The sequence below is a fragment of the Brachycentrus maculatus genome, unplaced genomic scaffold (genome assembly GCF_059751285.1).
Source record: "Brachycentrus maculatus isolate JH-2025_06_01 unplaced genomic scaffold, ASM5975128v1 h1tg000068l, whole genome shotgun sequence".
NCBI classification, from domain to species: domain Eukaryota; kingdom Metazoa; phylum Arthropoda; class Insecta; order Trichoptera; family Brachycentridae; genus Brachycentrus; species Brachycentrus maculatus.
Genome location: NW_028280822.1, coordinates 575,627 through 600,077, shown reverse-complemented (window position 1 = coordinate 600,077; position 24,451 = coordinate 575,627). Strand labels below are relative to the sequence as shown.

The 24,451-nt window shown below is 30.5% G+C and overlaps 1 protein-coding gene across 5 annotated transcripts in view; it reads left to right on the top strand.

Annotated features, from left to right (window-relative positions):
• Positions 1-22,926, top strand: part of babo (TGF-beta receptor type-1 babo) — a 41,742-nt gene extending 18,816 nt beyond the window's left edge. For 4 of the 5 annotated variants that reach the window (XM_088256838.1, XM_088256839.1, XM_088256841.1 and 1 more), the window contains 6 exons: positions 4,985-5,227; positions 6,552-6,785; positions 7,227-7,415; positions 14,187-14,374; positions 15,226-15,465; positions 17,590-22,926. In XM_088256838.1, the coding sequence (XP_088112964.1) occupies positions 4,985-5,227; positions 6,552-6,785; positions 7,227-7,415; positions 14,187-14,374; positions 15,226-15,465; positions 17,590-17,715 (1,220 nt within the window). In that variant the 3' untranslated portion in view covers positions 17,716-22,926. The remainder of the gene's footprint in view (positions 1-4,984; positions 5,228-6,551; positions 6,786-7,226; positions 7,416-14,186; positions 14,375-15,225; positions 15,466-17,589) is intronic. The other variant, XM_088256840.1, reaches the window with a different exon arrangement.
• The last annotated feature ends 1,525 nt before the right edge of the window (positions 22,927-24,451 follow it).

The following is a 24,451-nucleotide window of genomic DNA, read 5'->3' as shown; positions in this document are numbered from 1 at the left end:
TCTACATACAAGAATTACTGATTTTAAAAAGATTTAAAAAGAGAATGGCATATTTATTTTATATTGTGGGTATGTTAGCATTATTAAAACAATAATAAAAAATCTGAAAATATTGAGGGATTAGTGTATTATGTACTTTTTTTTAAATATAAATCTAAAGGAGGATTTTATATGTATGACATATAATTAAACAGTACTCAATTTGTTTGTGTACCATTTTATTGTTAAATTTTTAAAAATTCTACAATTGTTTTGTACACTTATTTAATCTGTACATGCTTTTCAGTAATTTATTTAAAAAAAATGTATATTGTTTGTTTTTGTGCATGTGAATATGTTGGTTTTGTAATTATATAATAATTTATGTTTAAATCAATTGCACACATTTAGTCCCCCTTTTTATAGTAATAGTTGGGATATCCCCTAGTAGATTTTTAGAAATGTTGTCTATAGCTAGTTTGTAATTATGTACTTAATTTATTACTCGTAAAATTTCATTTTTACCATTTTTTGACTGATGAAAACACAACATTTCTCACATTTTCTATTATATAATTATTATCTTATTTTTATAATTAACTGATCTTAAACAAACATGTTTTTAACATAACATAATCACTATGCGAAATAAGCGATTGGTTTAAAAATCTCAATCATTAAACTGCATTTAAACCAGACCACTTGAAACACTGGCAATTGAATTAAATTGAATGAATTAGGAAGAAAACAGGTCATTTTATCGTTTGAAGCACTTCTTTTATTGGCAAAAATGGGTATGTTGTATTTGTTTGAAGAAAGTTTCACTAATCCAGGGTTAAATGTTGTAAATTGTCTTTCGTTTTGTAGTGTTGCCAAAAACTATATGCAAATCTAGTCTGGACTACTCACTAAACACTAAATATATTCCATGCAGAATGGACGCAAAATGATAAATAAATACTTATTTTTGTTTTGATTTCTACATTTTATCATAAATATGTTGCGGAAATAAGTTTATATTGATAGATAAATGTTATACATTGTCTTTTTAAACAAATTCTCCAAACGTTAATTCCAAGAAGGTAAGGCCTTAACGAGCCACCACTGGTGTACTTCGTTCTGCATGGAGTATGTGTGTGTAAATAAATGTAAATACACAACTGTTTTAAACTTTATAAAATAAATAAAACTCAAGCATTGTTTTTAACCACTTTTATTTTAGGTACCATTTTTCCAACCGGTTTCGACAAGCGCCTTGTCTCCTTAGGGGATGGATATGTATTAAATTTAGATATAGAGTTAAAAAAAGAAAATAAAAAGGATAAAGTGGTTCATTAAAGGATGAGTGTTGAAGGTTTTCTATTATTATTATTTATAGGAATCGGGAAAATATTTATAATTTTGCAATTACTTAAATTTACTTGGGTATTAATAATGTTAAATTTTTTGAATGAGTTGAATTTTTTATTTGAATGCAATACTTTTTATACCATTTTCGAAATTAAATTATTATTAAATAGTTTTCAATTAATTAAAAAAAAAAATTATTAAGACATCTCATTGTTCTTTTATTGTAGTATTGAAATTACGAATTGGCTTACCTACAATATATACAAAACAGAACAATCATCACAAGAAAGCTTATATATTCCTGATTGACACAGAAATTAATCATCTTTATCTTTTTAAAAAATAGGCCTGTATAATACAAACATTTCTTTGGTTTTAGTTTAAAATGTATCCATCCCTGAAGAAGGCAAGGTACTTGTCGAAACTGCTGGGAAAATAGTACAAAAAATAAATGAGGTTTAAAACAATGCTTAAGTTTTATTTATTTTATTCAGTTTATAAAATGCATCACAAAGTATCAGCAAAGTACATTCAACAAAATATATTGTTTAACGTGTTTATTAACACATTTCGGATGGTTGTTTTTTTACACCTGCGGACCGCTGGCGAAGGGATTTGTTAATTGTGTACATATACATAGTTAAGACCTTAACAAAGAAATCGGTACATAATATTCATATAAAAACATTAAATAATTCCTCCTTTTCGGACTTTAAAATGAGGCAGGCGCAGAAGGTAAAAAATACCATTCCCGTCCTTAGTGTGTTAATTAAACCATTTTCAATGTATTTTTTATGTATTTGTAAGCTTACATAAGAATAAATTAAACACTTCCTTTGCTTCATTATTTTTTAATACCTCCAATGTGTAAACATGCATTTCACGCCGAATGGTTCATTATACTAACCCTTAATTAGTTATTTCATGTCGAGCGTAATGCAAATTATATTAATCTTACTCACAGCACCGAAAGTGCCTGTAAATCTTTAGAAATGTAACCTGTATGCTCTTACATAGTTAGCTTTTAACAGTTAGTTTCGGTGACAATAGTGGAAGTGGAGTCGTTGACTTATTATGCTAATGTTAGTACAATGCGCTACCTTAGAACAGACAATTAATATAACATTTCTATAAATATGCTTTACTGTTACACATTATTCTTTATATTGCTATCTTTGTAGACAATTAATAATATCCAGCTTCTGACAGACAGTTATAGTAAATCATCCAGTTTTTAATTTTGATTTTTTTTTATTAAAATGAATTAAATTTTTTTATTTCCAAACGTAAGATTACCCTAAGGTGACACATTATAGATATAATGGACGGAATCATACACATTGCGCAGTAATCATTAAAGCCTGGTCGTAACCCCTGAGATGTCTGAGTCTTTTATATTCCCTTTGTACGATTTGTCCCTGTTGTGACACCTATAAAATGAATTGCACTGATGACCCTTTTATAGAAAGAAAATTCCTCTCATGATTATGATGTGGTTCAAATTACAGTATTATATACAGGTGTCCCTCGTATAACACGGTACTTGAAAAACACGGTTTCGATATTACACGGTAAAAAATTTGCAATTCTTATAATAAGGATTCAATATTACGCAGTACAGAACTTGAATTTTGACAGATTTTCAGATATGAACATTGATGATATTCGGGAACTATTTGGAGAATAAACTTTTAATGAGGAAAAACTAATTGAAGTCCTAAATATCTCCACTTCCAATTATGCCAATAATTATAAAAACATGTGTAATATTGCATCGTCGCATGTTATTGGCCTGAATTTTTTTATTTTAATAATTCATATTATAATTTATATACCGAAATAAGAATATAAATTTCCTTTAAATGTGAGGGGGAACTCGCAAACATCCTATTTGGAAAGCAATCGGCCGCGCGAGAAGCCAGAAGTGTCTCTGCGCAAAATTTTATGGAATATGAAATATGTTGGAATGTGATTTTTTTTAAAGATATTGTAAAAAAAATTAACTCCTTACATTTGAATAACTCTTTTCTTTTCAAAAAGTTTTCATTCATTTATTTCAAAGAAAAACTTGTTTTCTCAATACGAAAACTGTGTTTTTAGAAAAAAATTCAATTATGTTAAATGTTACATGAGAAAATTTAGTAGCGGGCTGTTGGTTACTGGGCCTTAGGAATATTTTTTTAATTATCGTACTTATAATGATTTTTTTTCCGGTTAATTAAAACACATATAATGCGCAATTTCATAATTACCTACTTAAACAAACATGAAAAACTTCAAATTTATAACAATTCAAACTTGTGACACATTATGAAAGATGCCAGATACGCAAATGTTCGCAAACCCCCAATTTCCTTATACCACCAGCTCAAAAAAATCCAATACAAAAAAAGATGACAGAAGTTTTAACAAAAAAATGTATCACATAAAAACATAGCTTAGTAAAAAATGCTTTTTATTTAGTTAAGATCATAATCATCCCCTTTTTAAAAAAAATATTTTATTAAAAACGTACATAATTTTCAAAAACATAATCATACAATATTAAACAAGACCAAATAAGTCGATAAATACTATTATAAAAAATGCACGCTAAAAATATTTTATAGTTGGGGTGAAATATTCTTTATTTTATTTATTACAAACATGTTCAAAATACAATAAAATAGATTTGTGTTGCTTTTTCTGTAAATGTGCTTGAAGTTGTGAGCTGTTTTTTGACTAACTTTTTAAAGGAATTGTAAATATACACATACGAGTATTTATAATTCACATCATTATTACCATCGTATTTTGAGATTTTTAAAAATTTTCATATTTTTTATTTTATATTCTACTATGATGGTAGGGGTAATATCTTGATATTTTTTCTGGTTTTCCCTTGGTTTTAAGAATCCTCTAATAATTACTATTTGGTTATTTTGGTAGTTAAATTAGTCAGCAAAAAAGAAAAAGAAAACAACAACTTTACTTTAAACCACCCTGTCTAGAATGACCTTTAATTAATTAAACTTTAGAAATATTCATCAAACAGTTTTTTCTTTCTTTTTTTAAAACTACTTTTTCATAATTTTTAATTATTTATTTTGCCAAACACTGGATTAATTACCCAACGAATGATATATCACTATTATAGGTGTCTCAATTTGAGATGAAGCATCTAATGAAAAAAAAGTAGGCTATTTTCTTCACAAATTTCTCAAATGAAGGCGCCAAATTCCGAATTCATCATAAAACAACTAACAGTGCCTATATATATATATAAATGTCTTTAAAAAAATTAATGCCATATGGATGTTCAATAATGGGCAGAATGTGAATGTTACACAAGCGTATACAGTGATCACTTAAGCCAGTCAAATGCCAGGTCGTGAGCCCTGATATACGCAGACTTCCATCTTCTCTCCTATTAAAAAAAACGATAGATGCTTCATCTCTGCATATGCAGATACCTATATTACATTTTTCATTCTAGAATCTGAAAGTACAATTAAATGTAATAAGCATTTAACACAAATGCATCAAAATTTCAAATTGGCTTCTTTCAAGCTTGTATGTACATGGTGGTACAGTTCTAATTAGTTCACCTTCATTAGATTCACCTTGAAAAAAATCCCCACTTAAAATAATTCTAACGATTGTCTTTCTATATCAGGAGTGAGTGGAGCACAACGTTTCAGCATTTTGAAAGTAACAACGATGATCGCCGTTCCTGTGCTCTTGATGTGCGTTGTAACGGCAGTTTGTTGGTGGTGTAAATTTGGACAAACAGATGGTAAACGATCACGGGGAGCATTTTTACCCGGGGAAGATTCACTATGTGAACCCCAGAATCCTATCATGGGAGCTGCTACCATTCGAGACATGATTGAATTGACCACCTCTGGTTCAGGATCTGGTAAATGCATATTATTTTCTTAAATCTTCACCATGTGTAACATATGAACAAATAAAAACATTTCAAACAATGCACAACATAAATTTTGCAGTTTTAAATTGAATAGTGCCAGAATCTGACTATTAATGTTAAGCCTTTCTCCCATATAATATCACTTGCGAACTTGTTTTTCAACTATGAAGTAGGAAAACTTGATATTATTAGATATCTAATCTATTTATGACAAATTAACTGCCTTTCTCCCATATAATATCACTTGCGAACTTGTTTTTCAACTACAAAGTAGGAAAACTTGAGATTGTTAGATATCTAATCTATTTATGACAAATTAACTGCCTTTCTAACATATGATATCACTTGCGAACTTGTTTTTCAACTATGAAGTAGGAAAACTTGAGATTATTAGATATCTAATCTATTTATGACAAATTAAATTTAATCTATTTATGACAAAACTGGAATTAATAAAAATAATTCATGTAATAAACATAAGTGATGATTATTTATTGAGTTGGCATTTACATTGTAGGAATCCATTCTTATAATTATTATGAATCAAATCACGATTAATTTACTGACTTTATTTTGGTCACAGCTTCATCTTGCAATGGCAATGTCAAACTGTTGGCGTTATTTTAACTCTCCGGAACATAAAGTCGTAATTTATACCGGGTTACCCTCAAATCCAAAAAATTAAACACAGCGTCTACCTTTCGCTACACCACTGATAACGTAGATTAAGCAGTAATATAACCACTCTTTTTTTGACAAACGGGAGATAAATATATTCCAAAAGTTTTGCAGTTATATTTTTCATCGACTGGCATACTACTTTTACACTAGCAGACATATTTTAACAAAATCTTTTTAATGGCACTACAAAACTAGTAACATAACGTACCAATAACTTACTTGGCAACATACCATGTTTTTTGTCTACTGCTAAAAATGAGATAGATTATCATGATTAGGTGAAAAAAATGGTATTTAGAGAACCCGACATAAAGACTAAGTTAAGAATTTTCAATCATTAAGTTTGAACTAGACTATTCTTACATATACTTCTTATTGAAATACCTAAAGGTGGAGACTGACTCGAGCATTTCGTCATAACGTAAAATTTGAGGCGAGCATCCGAACATCGGATGGAGTACTCGGACCAAGCTCGGCTCGCTGTACTGACTTTACATTTCGTATGCTTGCATCGTAACGTGTTACGTTACGATGCAAGCATACGAAATGGCTCCGGTCAGTCCCCACCATAATGAAATATTCCCCTTTTTATGTTCCTCCGCTCATGATTCATCTTGATATATTATTATAGCCGGATTGCCATTGTTGGTCCAGCGCTCCATTGCTCGGCAGATTCAATTATTGGACATCATCGGGAAGGGGAGGTTTGGAGAAGTGTGGAGGGGCCGTTGGAGGGGAGAGAATGTTGCTGTGAAGATCTTTTCATCTCGCGAAGAGTGTTCCTGGTTTCGTGAAGCTGAAATTTATCAGACAGTTATGTTGCGCCATGAAAACATCCTTGGATTTATAGCTGCTGACAACAAAGGTAAGAAATATCATTTAAATTTAACATATTCTGCCATCAAAATTTACTGATTTGAAACAGAATGCGTTCATACTGTCATGCACTTTAAATATTCAACATATTTAAATTGTTGCCTCCATTTTTTTGAAGACCCCATTAATAGTTAAATAAACCTCTTATTTACTACAATTCTCCGTAATGTTTAGAATCGTATTTATTTCTTCCATCCTGAAAAACGGGAAATGAGATTTTTCCAAAAATGCACTCAGTATATACATATAATTTCATTGATGTATGAAAATCTAGATCTCAATATTCCATCACTGTACACAGTTGTGGCATTCCATAAACCATTCGGTCAATGGCCTCCCTCGCAAACAAGTGCCTGGATGCCGGTGCCAAGTGAGCCCATGTGGTCCGGCACCGCTTGTATCCCGCTGACTGATTTTTACGGCTTTTCAGACAATGGAACTTGGACACAGCTGTGGCTGATAACGGACTACCACGAGAATGGCTCTTTGTTTGACTTCCTGAGTGCTCGGACAGTGGACCCAGTAATATTAATACGCATGGCTCTCTCCATCGCCACCGGATTGGCTCACTTGCACATGGATATTGTGGGGACCAAAGGTTTTACTCATCACTCTGCTGGTAATTATATTTTCGCAAACTTTCTTCCATATATCTAAATAACTTATTATAAATTATCATATAAGTATTACTATACTATTATTTTACCGATCCTAAGGAGTACTTTAACTATTAGGATACTAGCAAATTTACAACTTTACTTATCCTAACGATGTACTTTATTTTTAAAAAGCTGTCAAATATTTCTACCTTAAAAATTAAATAACCTTAATTTATTTTATAGAATTGAAAATACCCACTAATAAATAAATAATAAAATGATAATACATTAAACAAAAAATATAATTATTGAGAAAATAAAACTTATGAATGGTTTCGTGCAGTGTTTTTTTTTTTCACTCTTTACCTCACATTAAGATAAGATTTCTCGCTTATTTAGATTACTTTAAAAAAATCAATACATGAATTTCTAGACTTTTAAATTGGTTGTTTTGATGAGAATCATAAATGTGCTCGTTAAGCAATGTTTTATTGAAAAAAACTTTCAAGTTTTCAAGTTTTGAGTGATCACTTAAACCAGTCTGTGACGGTTGTCAGCCCCGTAAATGCCCAGACTTCTATATTCTTCTTCATCTTTGATGAGATGTAAAAAAATAATTTCAAGTTTTTAGTAATTTACTCAAAAATAAAAAGTCTTCAAGTTATTAGTGTTAATCCACACCAACATTAATCCACCGTGGCTTTAGTCTAGACCTCGCGCAGTTTCTCAGTATGTGCAATTCACTACTTGTCCTCACATTATAAAATTATTAATATTTGTGAATCAGTTTTTTGAAATCTAGATTTAAAAAAAAAAAAGTTCTTGCTTGAATTAATGCCAAATAATCTTCTATACCTCTGGGCAGGCACAAATGAGTTTCCATCCATATTTTAATTTGCACATAATTCTCTACTATTATGATACGAGAATCCTTCCATTCCTTAGGACGGTGACATGAGTGATAGAGATTTTGCTCTTTGGGGAAAATCATGCATTTGAACAGTGAAGATAATATCTTAGTGCATTGCCGGTGCATGGGTAAAAGTGCCTTGGTGACTAGTCACTTTAACCTTTTAACCGCGTCAACTTTGTTCCTGAGAGACGCCCGTACGCGGCGGTATTTCGCCGTTTTTAAAATGATTACTTTTATTATGTATTTAGTTAAAAAACGATTTATTTTCTTAAACAAAAAACGTTCAATGGGATTCATTGTGCCTTTTTGGTACTCTATAATACACTTGTGTCACATTATTCTTGAAATATATCGTAATATAAACAAATAAGATCGTAACATAAATAAATCAAAGCACGCATCGTTTGTCACTCTTACCCACTGGCGATGCGTAGCGTCGAGAGTGAGACAGATATAGGGCATGATTATGGCGCGGACTAATTACCGACGCAAGAAAAATCAGGGATCTGTTATTTTATTTATCCTTGCGATGTTACAAATTATTAGTCAGATATTTCAACAGATGTCATAAGGCCAAGGATTGACGTATTATTTTATCCAAAGTTCCACACCATGAAAAAATCCCTCCAAGTTGAACTGAGGTTCGAAACTTGGACCTAAGTGAAAACACAAACAGTTATGTCAGCCGCATGTGGGGAATGTTTTGTAAAAACACATACGGTTATGCGAGCCGCGTGGATAGAGTTAAACATGCATAATATTATCTGTGATAACCTATGGAATCAAATAAAAGTATTGTACAATGTTAGCGCTACTAATATGAATAGTACACATACCCACACATATCAACGTGACAAGTTAACGCAGATATCTCAGGCAATTCAAGTAAATTGTTATTCAAATATGGGTACAAATGAAAGTATTGTGATAAACGTCAATTTAGCTGCAAGACGACTAAATGAAGCCGAAGATTGAAGGTTTTTGACCTCAGAAATAAAATCATATTATTATTATAGTATTATCAATTTTCTATTAATCAATCAATTTTGATTTATCTATGAAGAAACATCCTCAGAAAGCAATTTTTTTAAAGGATACTTTAAGATGACCCAAAATAATAAATATAATGTAATTCTACATGTTTGTTGTAAAAAAAATTATAGTAATATTTTGAAGCAGACCTATTTTATAAAGTACCATTTTTGGAGTGAAATGCAATGCCGACAATTTCGGTATCTGGCTTCCTCAGGTCTAGACAATCATCCCCTTTTATTAACACATTTTGTGTGGGCTTTAGAGTAAACTCACTGGTGCATGCAGCGGGTGAAAACCAGGAGAAAGTAGTAAACCAAAAACAAATTTTACAATTATCGCTAATTATCTGATTTCTCCAATACCGATCTTCGAGACAGATCATAGTATAACCTATCTGATCTCATTCATTCATATAAGGATAATAAAGTGCGAGAAGAAGGCAGATATTATGTTTATAACGTGTCATAAAAATAAATACTTCAACAACTATGTATAAAAAATGCATTCCGAAAATGTTTCCTTTCTGCTCACCCATTTGTGTAAACAGAGGACATATAACTTGAGGAGTATTATAGTCAATGGAAATTATTTAACTGACTCTTGATTTTAATTACTAATCACCTTCTTACACAGAGAGCTGCAATAGTATTTGTGTATGTAAAATAAATGATCTTATCTTTTTGTAGATATGTGCGTAGTTTCGTTGACAAAAATACTCCTAGAAAATAATCAATTGGAAATACCTTACCCGCCTTTAAGGTGCAGGTGGCGTAAAAGGTCCGTCCCACAGATAAGCACCAGTCTGGCACACACGAAATGTGTTAATTGTTATTTTTTATTACTACACCGAACTTGATTTATATTCATATTTTGGTGTTCCTTAAAATCAACTTTGTGTCACTTCTGGTAGAAATTTAACTTTAGCATGATATTTGACAACAATATCATCTCCAAATTAACCAGTTTACTATACACTTTATGAAACGACCTTTTATATCATAATAATTTTAATTCTTGATAATCATTATTTTGTATATTCTATCAGCCAGCTTCAATAGCAGCATAAAAAGTTGCTTGATTACTACAATTTATGTGGAAAATACTTTATACTTATTTTACTATTTAATTAATGCATTGTACAGTAATTCTAGACTTTGCGTCAATCGTATGTTTGTACTGTTAATCGATCTCGTCTAACCTTTAAGCTTAGACCTTTGTACATATGCCATTAAACTTAGGTTTGATAATATCACTGCAAAACAGAAAGTGCACTTAGTGTAAATATTATATATTCTCAATAACTAAATGTTTGTTTTATTTATTGTTTCGGCATTCACTTTGTGGCAAGACATTATTAAATTGTAAATGAAAACAGTTGAGTAAAAAACAAGCGGTAAAAGCAAGTGTTGGTTTACAATGTATCACATAATTAGTTAAAGCCCATTGTATCTGACTGGTTGTATACCCCATAAACTGACCCTCGAAAGGCTCTCACCGTGAAACAGACAAGTCGTCTTGCTTGGACAAGCGAACCGGTTGGAAAGTCCTTTTCGGGATTTGTAGTTATTGTCTATCAGTAGCTAGCGAATGGGGTTTATTTAGAACAGCTACTGCTTACACGGTAGCAAGACCCGAGGCAGATTTGAGGGTTGACGCCGGTGTCAAAGTGCCTGAGCGCAGTCTAGAGTAACCTAGTTTTGTAACTTTTTCGTCGGTTATAAAGGGTTAATTGGATTATACAGTATTATATTATGTGACACTGTTTTTTTCAAAAAAAATATTTATTAGTTACCTTAGAAAATTTTCCTGTACAAGGATTTATAGCATATTTAGTTTATATCCATCAATCAAGATCCGATACATAGCTTATTTATTTTATCTGATTCGTTTTGACACATTTTCCAAATAAGAGACCACCAAATCCGATAGATCCTTATGTCCCATTGCCTCATCAATTTTTGTCAACCGAATACCCTCTTGAGCACATTCTCTTTCCAATTTAAATCTCTCCCTTTCAAAAATTGGACATACCCACACCAAATGAGGGACATCCTATGATAACGTGTCATCACATTCACAAGCAGAATCTGGTCTAATTCCAAAATGGAAGAGGTATTGTCAAAACGCTCCATGACCCATGTGACACTGGTTAAATATCCTATGCAACCAAGTGAGATCTATTTTGCCACCATACTTGGAACTACAGAGCTATCAGTCTATTGGGTGCCGTTGGTAAGATGTATGGATGAATCCTTATAGAAAGGGTGAGAGCCATAATGAAAGGTTGTATTTTCTAAAATTTGCTTTGCGAGAAGTTTTTGGCAAAAAAAAACAAAAACTTTTCTGCATATTTATGGATTTGCAGAGAGCGTATGATCGAGTTGATTAAAAGCAAAATTATGGTATTATCTGAGTATGGACTAAGCAGTAAACTTCTCCGAGGCATTGAAGTCTTGTACAAGGATAGTACTGCTTGCATTAGAGTAAATGGTTCATTTTCATCTTGGTTTGACATCTCTTAGGGCGTTTGTCCACTACACGGGATTTCACTGTCCGGCAGTCCGGTTTTGAAAAATTAAAACGACTACGACAGCATGATTAGCATGATTGAATTTACGTGCAACGTGTTTATGCACCAATCCGAAGAAAGATGGACAAAAGCACAATCCAATCCAAGCCAATTGTCGTTTTAAAACGCTAACTGCCGTGCCGGACTGTAAAATTACACGGAATTCCGGGTAGTGGACAAGCGCCCTAAGGGTGTTGTTCAGGGATGTATAATGTCACCGCGACTGTTTTTATTTTTTAATTAATCTATTCATGGATAATTGCATGAAAGAAATTAAAGGTTTAAATATTGGAGTGAAAATGATCAATTTGACTGTCTGCTGCCTTTTGTATGCTGATGATGATAGAGAAGATGTGCATAAGCTGGTGTCAAAGGTGTACAATGTATGCAAGAAAAGAGATTTGGTCACAAATGTTGACAAATTCAATGTCATGGTTTTTAAAATAGATGAGTGTAAATATAGATGTAAAATAGTAGTAAATGGGGAAATTATGGATCAGGTAGATGATTTTGTATATTTGGAAAGTATGTTTTCTAGAAATAGAAAGCTTGATAATAATATAGAAATGATAGTGGATTTTGGGAACAGAGTAAATGGTGTATTGAACTGAGTTATAACAAATAAAACCCTATCAGCAAGATTTAAACTGGCAGTAAACAGTGGATTTCTGGTTCTAACCCTAATGTATGGAAGTGGAGCATGGAGTTGAACAAGAAGTAGACTGAATACATTCAAAATTCATTCTCAGTGGCATGATTGTTAGTTAGTTATATTATGTGACTATATTTTTGGTTATCCCACTTCTTCCTACCAATGTTTCTAACAGTAATAACCATGATAAAAACATTCAAAATCCTTACCAAAAATGTATATGTCATTTATGCTGTCCTCTCAAAAAAAACTTTCACAAAATATCTCACAAAGGGTTCCCACATATTTTTACAGATAATATAGAAAAATAAACTTTAAAAACAAAAAGGCAACTTTGACCTTGCACAATTCACAATAATAATAGCTTAAGATGTATGGACAGAAACTAATATACCATAAAATTATAGAGAGACTTCAAACTTATAGGGAGAAATTTAAAAGATATGTGTGAAAACTGACAACTATATTAGTGACACACGTTGACTATCATGCAAAGCTAATAGGAAAATTTCTGTAATATTAGTAATATCCATAGACTGTTAATATGCTGTGTTTATTCAATGTCTCAACAGATGTCTCTGTATGTCACATATTTTTGTTAATTTGTATTTCTACTAGAACATTTAGAAAATACACAAAAACATGTATGTATATGGCAACAGAGCGAGTATTAACGCACCTAACCAATTAATGCTATCCTGATTAATCTATTTGTGTGTATCTCAAACGTTTTATATTTTTTACTTCACATTCAACATTCAAATACTTATGATAGATTTGTCTGCTTTATTGATTCCTTTCCAACTGAAGACTAGAAGGGTTAACACATTGACTGCCAAGCCAATTTTCAGAATGCCGGTTTAAGAAGCCAATTTCATTTAATGATATTCTATTTATTGTTTCGGCATTAACTTTGTGGTAAGACATGTTACAATGATTAAAGAAAACACTAAGTAAAAAAAGTGGTAAAAAACAAAGTGTTTTCTTTAATCATTAATGATATTCAATAAACATATTATTTTACTTCTTGATTTTGAATTTTTTTATAATTATATTTTTTGTTTATTTATTCATAAATTTTCTGTTCATGTAAGCCAACATTGATTTTTTATTCTTTTCCCAGAAGCCATCTACCTATATTAGCACTCATAGACTATGAATTTTATATGACAAGTAAATACAGTACGAGATAACTCGTAGTCGGCGTCCTAGCAAAAAACACAATCTACGAGTTATCTCGTAGTTGGCAGTCAAAGTGTTAAAGGGTCGTAATGGCAGATGTACTCTCTCCAAATAAGAAATATTCTATTGTGATTGTTAGCATAATGTACAAGATAAATTTACTAAAAATATTAAATTCATCTCCATCCGAGTATGAAATCAAAATTATTTTCCTCAAATTGTTGCTTACAATTCTCTGTCAGGAAGGGCTCCATATCAATAAGTAGCAAAAAAGAAGCTATAGTAAAGAAACGGTTTACTTTTTGCTAATATATACATATGTATATATATATATATATCAGACATGATTTTCAAATAAAATGTGATGACTAAATTTGTTACTTGGTAACTTTTTGCTCCAATCAGACAATATCATCTACAAAACTACTCATCCAATATAGATACATTTGTTGCAGGTAAACCGGCTATCGCCCATAGAGATCTCAAGTCCAAGAACATCCTGGTGAAGTCCAACATGTCCTGTGTCATTGGTGATCTCGGTTTGGCAGTACGGCATGACGTTGCACACGATACAGTAGACATTCCTTCCACTAACCGAGTTGGCACAAAACGATACATGGCGCCAGAGGTTTGTTGTTATCTATTTAATCCTTAATTTGCAAATAAAATTAATGTTTTCATTAGCACCGTTACTCTCGTAATCAGTTTTAAAATGTATTCATTAGTTTTTGTTTTTTTTTTCGTTTTCAATTTTGAAAATGTATGTAATTTATGGGATCTTCTTGAAAAAGTCATAACCGTAAACCGTCAAGGTGCTGTTTTGAGCTGCCCAAGGCGATGACAATTACTCTCAAGTGATAGTCAACGTCAGGGGGACGCGATATGACTGTAATCTGTTATCTGAGGAAGTGGGATAACTCACTGACCTTTTTAGTTGATTTTATTTTAAATTGATTTTTGTTTTTTGTAAATAAAGAGTTATCGTAATCCAAGAGGTGTCGAGTTATCTCAGTCCACTTCCGTAGTGTAATGGTCAGCACCCTGGGCTACCGTACTGGAGGTCCTGGGTTAGATTCCCAGGGGGGGGGTCAAATAAATATAAGTGATTTTTTCACTCTAATATTTATTCAATATTACCCTGGACTGGTACCTGAAGGGGAGGGCTGATGACTTCCTTCTTTCCTTCATGTGTCAACGATCAAGATAACACTGCGTTTATATGATGCAGTACCCTATGCATCATAGGGGTGCAAAAAAGGGTTTTAAGAAGTTACCGGGTTTCGTCGCTATCAAAATCATCGGACTGGTGAACTCGGTCACTGGTCAAATAAAATAAAAGCAGATAAAACTATAAAAAAAAAAAATTATATTATATGCACCGAACGTAACAGAGCGTTCAATTTATAGTTTCATATCGAAGCTTGGATAAGGGTTTGAATGAAATGAAATGAAAAAGAGTTTTCTGTACTGGTTTGTCAGGTCCTGGATGAGTCGATGGACAACCGGCAGTTCGACCCGTTCAAGCGCTCGGACGTGTATGCCCTGGGGCTGGTGCTGTGGGAGATGGCGCGGCGCTGCAGCGTGGGCGGGATGCACGACGAGTACCAACCGCCGTACTACGACTGCGTGCCGCCCGACCCCTCGCTGGACGACATGCGCCGCGTCGTGTGCACCGAGATGCGCCGCCCGAGCATCCCCAACCGGTGGCAGGCGGACCAGGTAACCATCCCTTCTAACTAACCACTATGTTAGAGGTCAAAATAAAATATGGAACAAAGGCAAAATAAAGGAATGGGTAAATGATCAAGAGTTAATTTTATGAAAATTGTAAAATGCTTATATTCTTAATTTTTTTCTCTTTTTTGTGTCTATATTAGGTTAAAATCGTTAAAAACAATGAAAAATGTATTAAAAAAGAACTCCACCGACAAGACACACAAAGTGACTTGGTGGGCCTCTGCAAAAAAAAAGTTCTAAATATGTATAAATTGTGATTTAAATAAATGTAAACAAATAAAAAAAAAATATATATATATATATTAAACCATATCCGCTCCCTCGGTGGGGCATATGGATCCCACAAACTGTCTTCAGGCTTTTCTGTCGGCTGCCAGCTCTTTGCATAATCAAGTCAGATCCGTGTCCCGAAGTTCTGACGAGAACCTTGCCTTTTTTTTCTCGACGACAGTTGTGACCGAGATTTGCTGAATTAACCACAAGGTAGTCACAGATACTACACTCATTTATAAACACTTTCATTTCCTATTTTGAATGTTTAAAGTATTAACTTTGTGGATCATTGTAATATATTATTTGGAGAAATATAATGACTTTGTTTTTTGATCCACTCACTTTTTTTTATTAAAAGCCAACTACTACCTTCAGCAACAACCTGAAAAAACCCTGAAGAGGGCAACAGGTTGTTGCCAAAATGATGGGTTTTTAATTTAAAAAATGCGAGTGGATCAAAAAACAAAGTCATTTTATTTCTCCAAATAAAATACTTTCATTTTAATTACCCATTAGTATAAAAGTTTATCAAATCACTCACATTGACCCAATTCAGATTACAGTTAAAGTTCGAAAATTAAAGGTCTTGAAATTGAAGTTTTATAATAATTTTTACTGATACTTAGAAGTTTGGGTGCTTTGTAAAAAGTTAATGAATTTTAATATTTCAAATGTTTTATTTGACAACTCTTTCCTGTTCCGAATATTTGGTGAACAAACAATGATATTTGAACTGCAGTCTTTGTTGACAGTCTTAGTCCTCTGAGATTGCCGTATCTTGCATTCAAAGGTTGTTAATGTTTTCGCGCCAAATTCAAGACACAATAAACATATCGCTCACTCCTTTCAAGAACGTCATAAATCAAAAAACTTGATTTTTCAGGAGAACGTTTTTAAAGTTTAAAAATATAACACAATGTATTAAAAATAATTATCAAGCCACTTATTGAACTTTTTACCGTGTAACAGATCTTTTTAGGAAAACCTGAAGGTTTTTTCTCCATTTGAAAAATATTTAGTACATTTAAAAAAAATAATTAAACAACGCCTTTTCTTCAAAATGCAAAAACAACATTTTCTGCCCTATATTGGGTAAATGTTATGTTAAAAATATGCCTCTTTTGCTGGGATATAGTACATTTTCTGGGCATTCCGAAAACATATACAACTGAAAATTGACGATTTTTGATTTATGACGTTCTTGAAAGGAGTGAGCGATATATTTTAATTTATAAATTATGCATTAAACATACTGCTCAATGTTATTTTACAGACCTAACTATTACCAACTAGAGCCAACCCCTAATAAGTAATTTTTGTGTACCTCAGGGGACGGTTTTAGGACCTCTTCTTTTATTTGTGCCCTGTCAGGTCCCCCCAATATTGGCAATCACTCTGGCAATCTGGCGATCTTATTAGCATCTTTACTTTTTATAATTTATGTCAATAACATTTTCAAATAAAAAAATTAGTAGAAAAATAGTATTATATGCAGACGACACTGCTATCATCGTATGTAAAAGGTGAGCCATTTAACATTTGGAATTTGAATCGGCTATACAAAAATAAATATGGCTTTAATAGAAATATTTAAGTTTCCATTTAAAAATGAAACACAACTTCATTCAAATGATTGCCACGACCGGCCTTATAATACAGCAGCTTTTCTTAGCCACCAAAAAAAAGAGACCTGCCATGATTACTATTTAAGGTACATAAGGTGCGATATTGGCGCAAAGTGCAGTGTTAGGTGACTTTACTTTACTAGACGTCTCTATGGTGCGGGTTAATGTAAACTTATGTAAACTTTACGGCTTGATTATGTCCTCCCAGGTATTGCAAGCGATGTCTAAGGTTATGAAGGAATGCTGGTACCACAACCCAGCAGCTCGACTAACAGCCCTAAGAATCAAGAAAACTCTTGCTTCTATCGGTGCTGAAGAACACATTAAAATGTGAGGCATGTTACCTATGAAGATTTTATTTTATACCTTATATAAGTAATATATGTACCAATACATTTGTATTTGAAAATTGATTCTAATCGGAAAAGCGTTAGAATATATTATAACACACCTACGCTAAAGTATTTGCTTAACTTTTATATTTTCTAATGATTTTTCTTTTAAAGCTTTTTATCTATAATCACTAGTCTCAAAGCAACATTAAAAAAGTTAGCAAAAATCCATGATCAAAGACGTGTATTAATATTATATAAAGACTGAAAAATGTATTTGCTCAATCAAATTATCTACATTACATTGCAATATGTTTCAATTACTACATATATACGATATGGCATGGAAAACCAGTGTTTGGCATTGAAGACCTTTCTTACAGTAATTTTATTAGAATTTTAACAAAACGATGGATATACATATTACAATTTTTTTAAGTTTAAATTTCTTAATTACTTGTTATCTTATTTCTGATTCATTGGTAATAAGATTTCTAAATAATGTTTCACCTATTATTAGTACATATTACAAGTTTTTGATCGTTGGATTGCTAACATAAGAATCATTATTGTTTTCTTTTGCACTTGTATGTCTACTGTGTAGGCTTTGTTTTGTAATACATCATTTTTATTTCAATTGCAGCTCAATTTTCATTTTAATTTAGCCAACCCTACTTACAAATGTAGGTTAATTATTTTATTACACGTGTGAATGATTTATTTATAACAATAATATGTTAATATTTCTTACAACTTTAATTTTTAAGAAGAGATAATATAATGACCAACTAAAAACAAGCGCCACACAATGCATAAATAAGTAGTAATCAATACATATATGGTTAAGCCTTTATTTTTTGGGTATCAATAAGAATAACTTTACTACAAAAGACTAAATAATAACTTTGCTACAAAGTGTACTCAATTTACCTTAAAAGGTTTGAAAATGAAATACCTAGAAATCATATTTTTACTTGCCTATAAAAATATTTTTTTTATATAATATGACTTTGATGATCCTACGAGCATAAAAATACTTTTGTCCCTTGAACCATTTTAAGTGTAATATTATATATATATCTAAAATTGTGCAATCATTATATAATTTTTTTTTTTGAAACTATACACATTTAAACATTTTAATGTCGACTCTATTTTTTGTGTTTCAATTTTAATGTAGTAACATTTTTAAGTTGGTCAATGGTAACTGTTAGGGATGCTCAATCTGAAAAATATATTTGCCTTAATTAAAAAAAATAGTAAATGTAATTTTTTATGAAAATTACTTACTTTTTTAAACAATGGGGGAATAATTAAGTGAATACAGTTAATGTTTTTTACATCTATAATGTACATATTTTGATGAATCTACTAAAACCTAGGATTGATTGAAGAAATTTGTAATATAGTTTTGGGAACGCGGTTTTACTCGTAAGACAAATCAAATGTGTGTTCATTAGTGTAGACTAAACAATCTTGTAAACTTGTTATTTACTATTTTAGGAGATTAAAATGACAATTTAACATTTCTGTAAATCATACTGTAAAAGCTCATTGACTAAAAAATCTTTTGAAATTCTGGTCCTATCAACGATTTAACATAATAACTTTTGAAAATAAAATTATTCCTTTCAAAAAATATTTCTTTAAAATTCTAAATAAAAAGTTGTTTTAATTTTTTAATGTTTTGCTTATATATTTTTTTAAAGAAACCTTTTACATTTTTACATAGATAAATTAAAAAATTGCCATGAGCAATGTGTTTTATGTCATATGTCATGTTTTATGTTTCACCCGTGTCTCAGGTCTAAGGTTAAAAACATTTTTTGGCAAAATGCTTACTCTGGAAAAGGAACATAATTATAAATTCATAATACAGTCAAACTTGGTAAAATATATGAGCAAGCGCCCCGTACACATTTCCACAATCACTTGTGGTCATTGAGTGCGCTTGGGACATATGGGCACCGAACAACATTTGCTAACGGGCAGGTCTGCCTAAATTCTGCCTTGCCAACCGAGTATGAAAGGGTTACGGCCCAGTCGATAAGTTAACTATATTGGTCTTTAATTAGTGGCCAATTGTGTAATTTATTGTATTCTATTTGACAACTCGTGTACCTACTTGCATCGCTTGTTAAGAAAGTGCCTTTTTTTCAAAAAGAAGAATCAATATATGATATTGACTAAAATAAATTTGAAAAAGAAACTAAATATGTTTGAAATGTGATTCGAAACATCAAAGTAATATACATACATATATATTTATACAAGCGATTTTTTTTTACTATCATTAACTGTTTTGAGCAATAATAACAATGGTTTTCATGAATATATTCAAGAATAATCATTAAAACTGAAATCAAAAGACTGATAAAATTTTTGTGTGTTTACTCAATAGATTTAATAATAGTAATTTAACTGTGTTTAGATTTAGGAATTTGATTTTAAAATAAATAAATTGTGTTTAATACAAGTGTATGTACACCCTGTGGCAATTGGGCACTTCTAATATTTACCTGCTTCTTCAAATAGCATGAACTGCAGACCCTACCCCACTGTAATTTATCATCTACATTTACGCCCGAAAATACAATTTATTCAAGTTGTATAACATTGGGATACGAAAATTCAATTCAATTTATTTTCTTCTAATTTAGTTGTAAATGACTACATATTCTATGCACGAAAGGTTGCTTTATTTACCTCGTCACTGTAAAATGCTAATTTATGTGACTTGAGAGTCAACCATAAATATATGTCATTTTGCACCTTAAAACTAGTACAGTAATAAAGTACTTGAATTTGATAACTCTTCAATTGTCGCAGAGTGTAGATCATACTTAGATAATTATATTTTATTCCTGGTATATTTTATTCCTTCCAAGTTTTTATCAAGCTTATGATAATAAAAAAAACGGTTTTAACAAACAAAATTTGTTAATCTCCTGGTCCTTGTATCTAAGTTTGACTGTATTATAAAAAAAATGTTTTGGATATTCTTATATATAAATATAATTAGACTAAATTTCTTAGAAGCCACATGAATTTGATCAATGACTAGTTAGTTAACTATATTGAGCTTACTCAAAGCATCATTGTATTGGAATACAAAGAAAATAAGGTAATAAACTTATGTTATAGAAATGTAAACTACGGAAAAACATTTCGTTTGCGCTGAATTACATTTGTGTCTTCTGTTTAATTTTTTACTAATGGGTCATTTCAAGGTTCCATCTGATTTTGTTTAAATTTATTATATTACTTATATAGTTATTATAAAAGAGCGATCCCAGAATTATTATTCCTGTTCTGAACTAGACTGAACATCTTTTTTGAGATGAATTCAAATTGAGCATCCGTATCATGTTGTAATATGTGAATTTATTTAAAAAGTAGATTAATATTGCAATCAATATGTTAATTGGAATGTGATCAGTAGGAAAATAAGCCTCTATAAATAATTATAATTGACAAAATGTATTTATGTATGTATTCATGCAATTATAGTCTGAAAGTAATAAAGTATTACTTGCAATAAATATACCATAATATGTACCTTATCTGTTCAAACCAACTAATATTTTTTACTGATACCTCGAAGCTGATATAGATTGTATAGTATCTGTTACCCATTAGGTGGTCGTAAAGTATATTATATTGTTACGAATAATGCAATAAAATTCGAATATGAGAAATGAATATGCCTTTATAAAGCATAATATTAGTACATCATAACTGTATCTACGAGTATGTATTTGCAGTAATTTGCCTTATGGAGAGATATTTTGAACTTGTAACGGTACGATGCTTGGGTTCGATATAAATGTACCTGTTTTCAAGTACTGTCCAATTCATTATTTGGTGTGAAACATCTTACACGGCATAATGAAAAAAAAATGTTTTGGAATAAGTCAGTGAATTAGAATGCCCCATATCAAGATTTTATTTCTATCAAATAATACATCTAAACAGTATTTCCACAAATTTATGTTAACTTACAGATCTCAGTGCTCTAAAAATATTTTTACAAAGGAAGCATACAAACATGTTTATGAATGTACATTTTAATAAATTTACTTTATTATGTTTTAGATACTTCGAAATCTAAACTATTAACTTGTTTTATATACATTTAAAAACAATAGAGAACATGTATGTACAGTAATCATTTTCAAAAGAGAACAGTTGAGAATAGGTACAATTCTTAAACCATAGTAGTAACTATTTTAATTTCCACTTTAGCAATCCTGCTCCTTTGAATTTTTTTCTTAATAGTAAATATGCATACATACTGCTTCCCAGATAATTATTTTAAGATCTTTGAAGATTTGACCTATGCTGTGTTCAGCTTCATCACTTTGTAATTTCTCAAATAATAAATAGATTCTTGATAAATAGAAAATGAAATTGAAATAAGTTGAACATAATTTGGCATTTGAACATAAGAAATATTATCTTGTTATTTGGGAAAGGCTGTGACTTCAATCATAAATTATGTATACCCAAAAAATATTTGATGAAGAAACGTTTGCTTAATTTTTCTAATAGATACATATATTATGCTATAAGATTAAGCAATTTTTATTTCTGTATAATAAAACATCCAAACACCTGCATGCCTTAAATACACTTGTATGTAAGTACTTGAAACATCCCCATTTCTTAAATAATCCACATAAAATTTTTAATAAAATTCAACCACATTTGTTACTTCATGTGGTTTTTTGATCCTTTGTAAAAAATATTAAGAAAATTTTTATTTTCTGAAAAAATAATTGACTGCATTAATGCATTGCTTTTTTTTTATTCCGCAGTATTAATTATGTTATGCTCAAAAATATTTTTACTTTGTTTTTAAGAAAATTTATGAATATTTCACTACCACATTTATGCATAGCCCAGTGAGGGTTACGTTAAAAATTCACTCACTAAAACCATTTCTTATTTCTAAATAAACAATTAATAAATGAAAAATTGCGATAAAAATATATTTTTACTGGCTTCAAAAATATCAAAAATTAAACTTCAACAGATATTGAAAAAGACTGTGAAATATTGCCGCGAAATAAGTTCATGAAATTTACAAATTGCTAAGCGTTTTTTTTATTTATCTATTATTTTCTATGTTCTTAATCCATTGACCACTAAGTTAAAATAATAGTAAAAATTGTTCTTCTTGATCAAAAGTTTAAAAAATATATACATATATAGATATATATATATATATATATATATATATATATATATATATATATATATATATATATATATATATATATATATATATATATATATATATATATATATATATATATATATATATATATATATATATATATATATATATATATATATGTATATATATATATATATATATATATATATATATATATATATATATATATAAAATTTAAAAAAAAATGTGTGTATGTGTTTGTGTGTGTGTTAATTACTAGCCTTTTGCCCTGCTTCCACTGTGATTTAAATTGTTGTATTATTTTATGAAATCAGTTAAACAATAAGTTTAGGAACCGTAAGACCTTTAGCCCAAAAAGGGGAACCTCCTGAGCCAACAAAGGTAAACCTTTCAGGCCAACAATAGGCAAATATATTACTTAGGTAGGTACTTACATAATTTAGGATTTTAAAATATTTCTATCATAGAATAGGTATAAAACTGTCATCTAAAAATGTATTTCGACATAGTTTAATATGTATAGCCCTTCCTGTCTTTGAGACTGCTCGACAAATATATATTTATATGTTTAAGCTTTTAGAATTGTAGTATAGATTTAGTATATATTATATATATAGCGAAGGTGAACAAAAAACTAAATGCAAGCCACGCAGCCGTCTGCAGTGGCGCAAAATAATACACAAGTACAGGTAAACCTCGTTTAATGCTGGGGTTCTGTTCCGAGACACACCGACGTATAAAAAAATGCTGCAAAATGAACGAAAACATAATGTATTAATGGACAAAGTAAGGTTACGTTCCATCTCAAAATTCTAAGAACAATCTAACGTGTTTACTTAGTACACAGCCTATATTGCTCACTCCTTTCAAGAACGTCATAAATAAAAAATTGTAAATTTTCAGTTGTGTATGTTTTCGGAATGCTCAGAAAATGTACTATATTCCAGCATAAGCGGCATATTTTAAACTTAATATTTACCCGTTACAGGGCAGAATGTGTTGGTTTTGCATTTTGAAAAAAAGGTATTGTGTAATTTTTTTTTTAAATATACTAAATATTTCTTCAAATGAAGAAAAAACCTTCAAGTTTTACCTAAAAGATCTGTTGCATAGTAAAAAGTTCAATAAGTGGCTTGATATTTATTTTTAATACATTGTATTATATTGTTAAACTTTAAAAACGTTCTCCTGAAAAATCAAGTTTTTTGATTTATGATGTTCTTGAAAGGAGTGAGCGAAATATAAATATATATATATATATATATATATATATATATATATATATATATATATATATATATATATATATATATATATATATATATATATATATATGTATGTATTTAACAAATAAAGTTTGTATACATTTACAAAACAAATAATCTCTTGATATAATAATGAGCTTTTTAAAATAAACATTAATTTACCAGTTCGTCGGCACAAAATTAGATACTCACACTTTTTAGAAAGAAAAAAAAACATCCAATCTCATTTGCTTTGATTATTGCTTCCTTTCTTGCAGAATCATAGCATAAGGG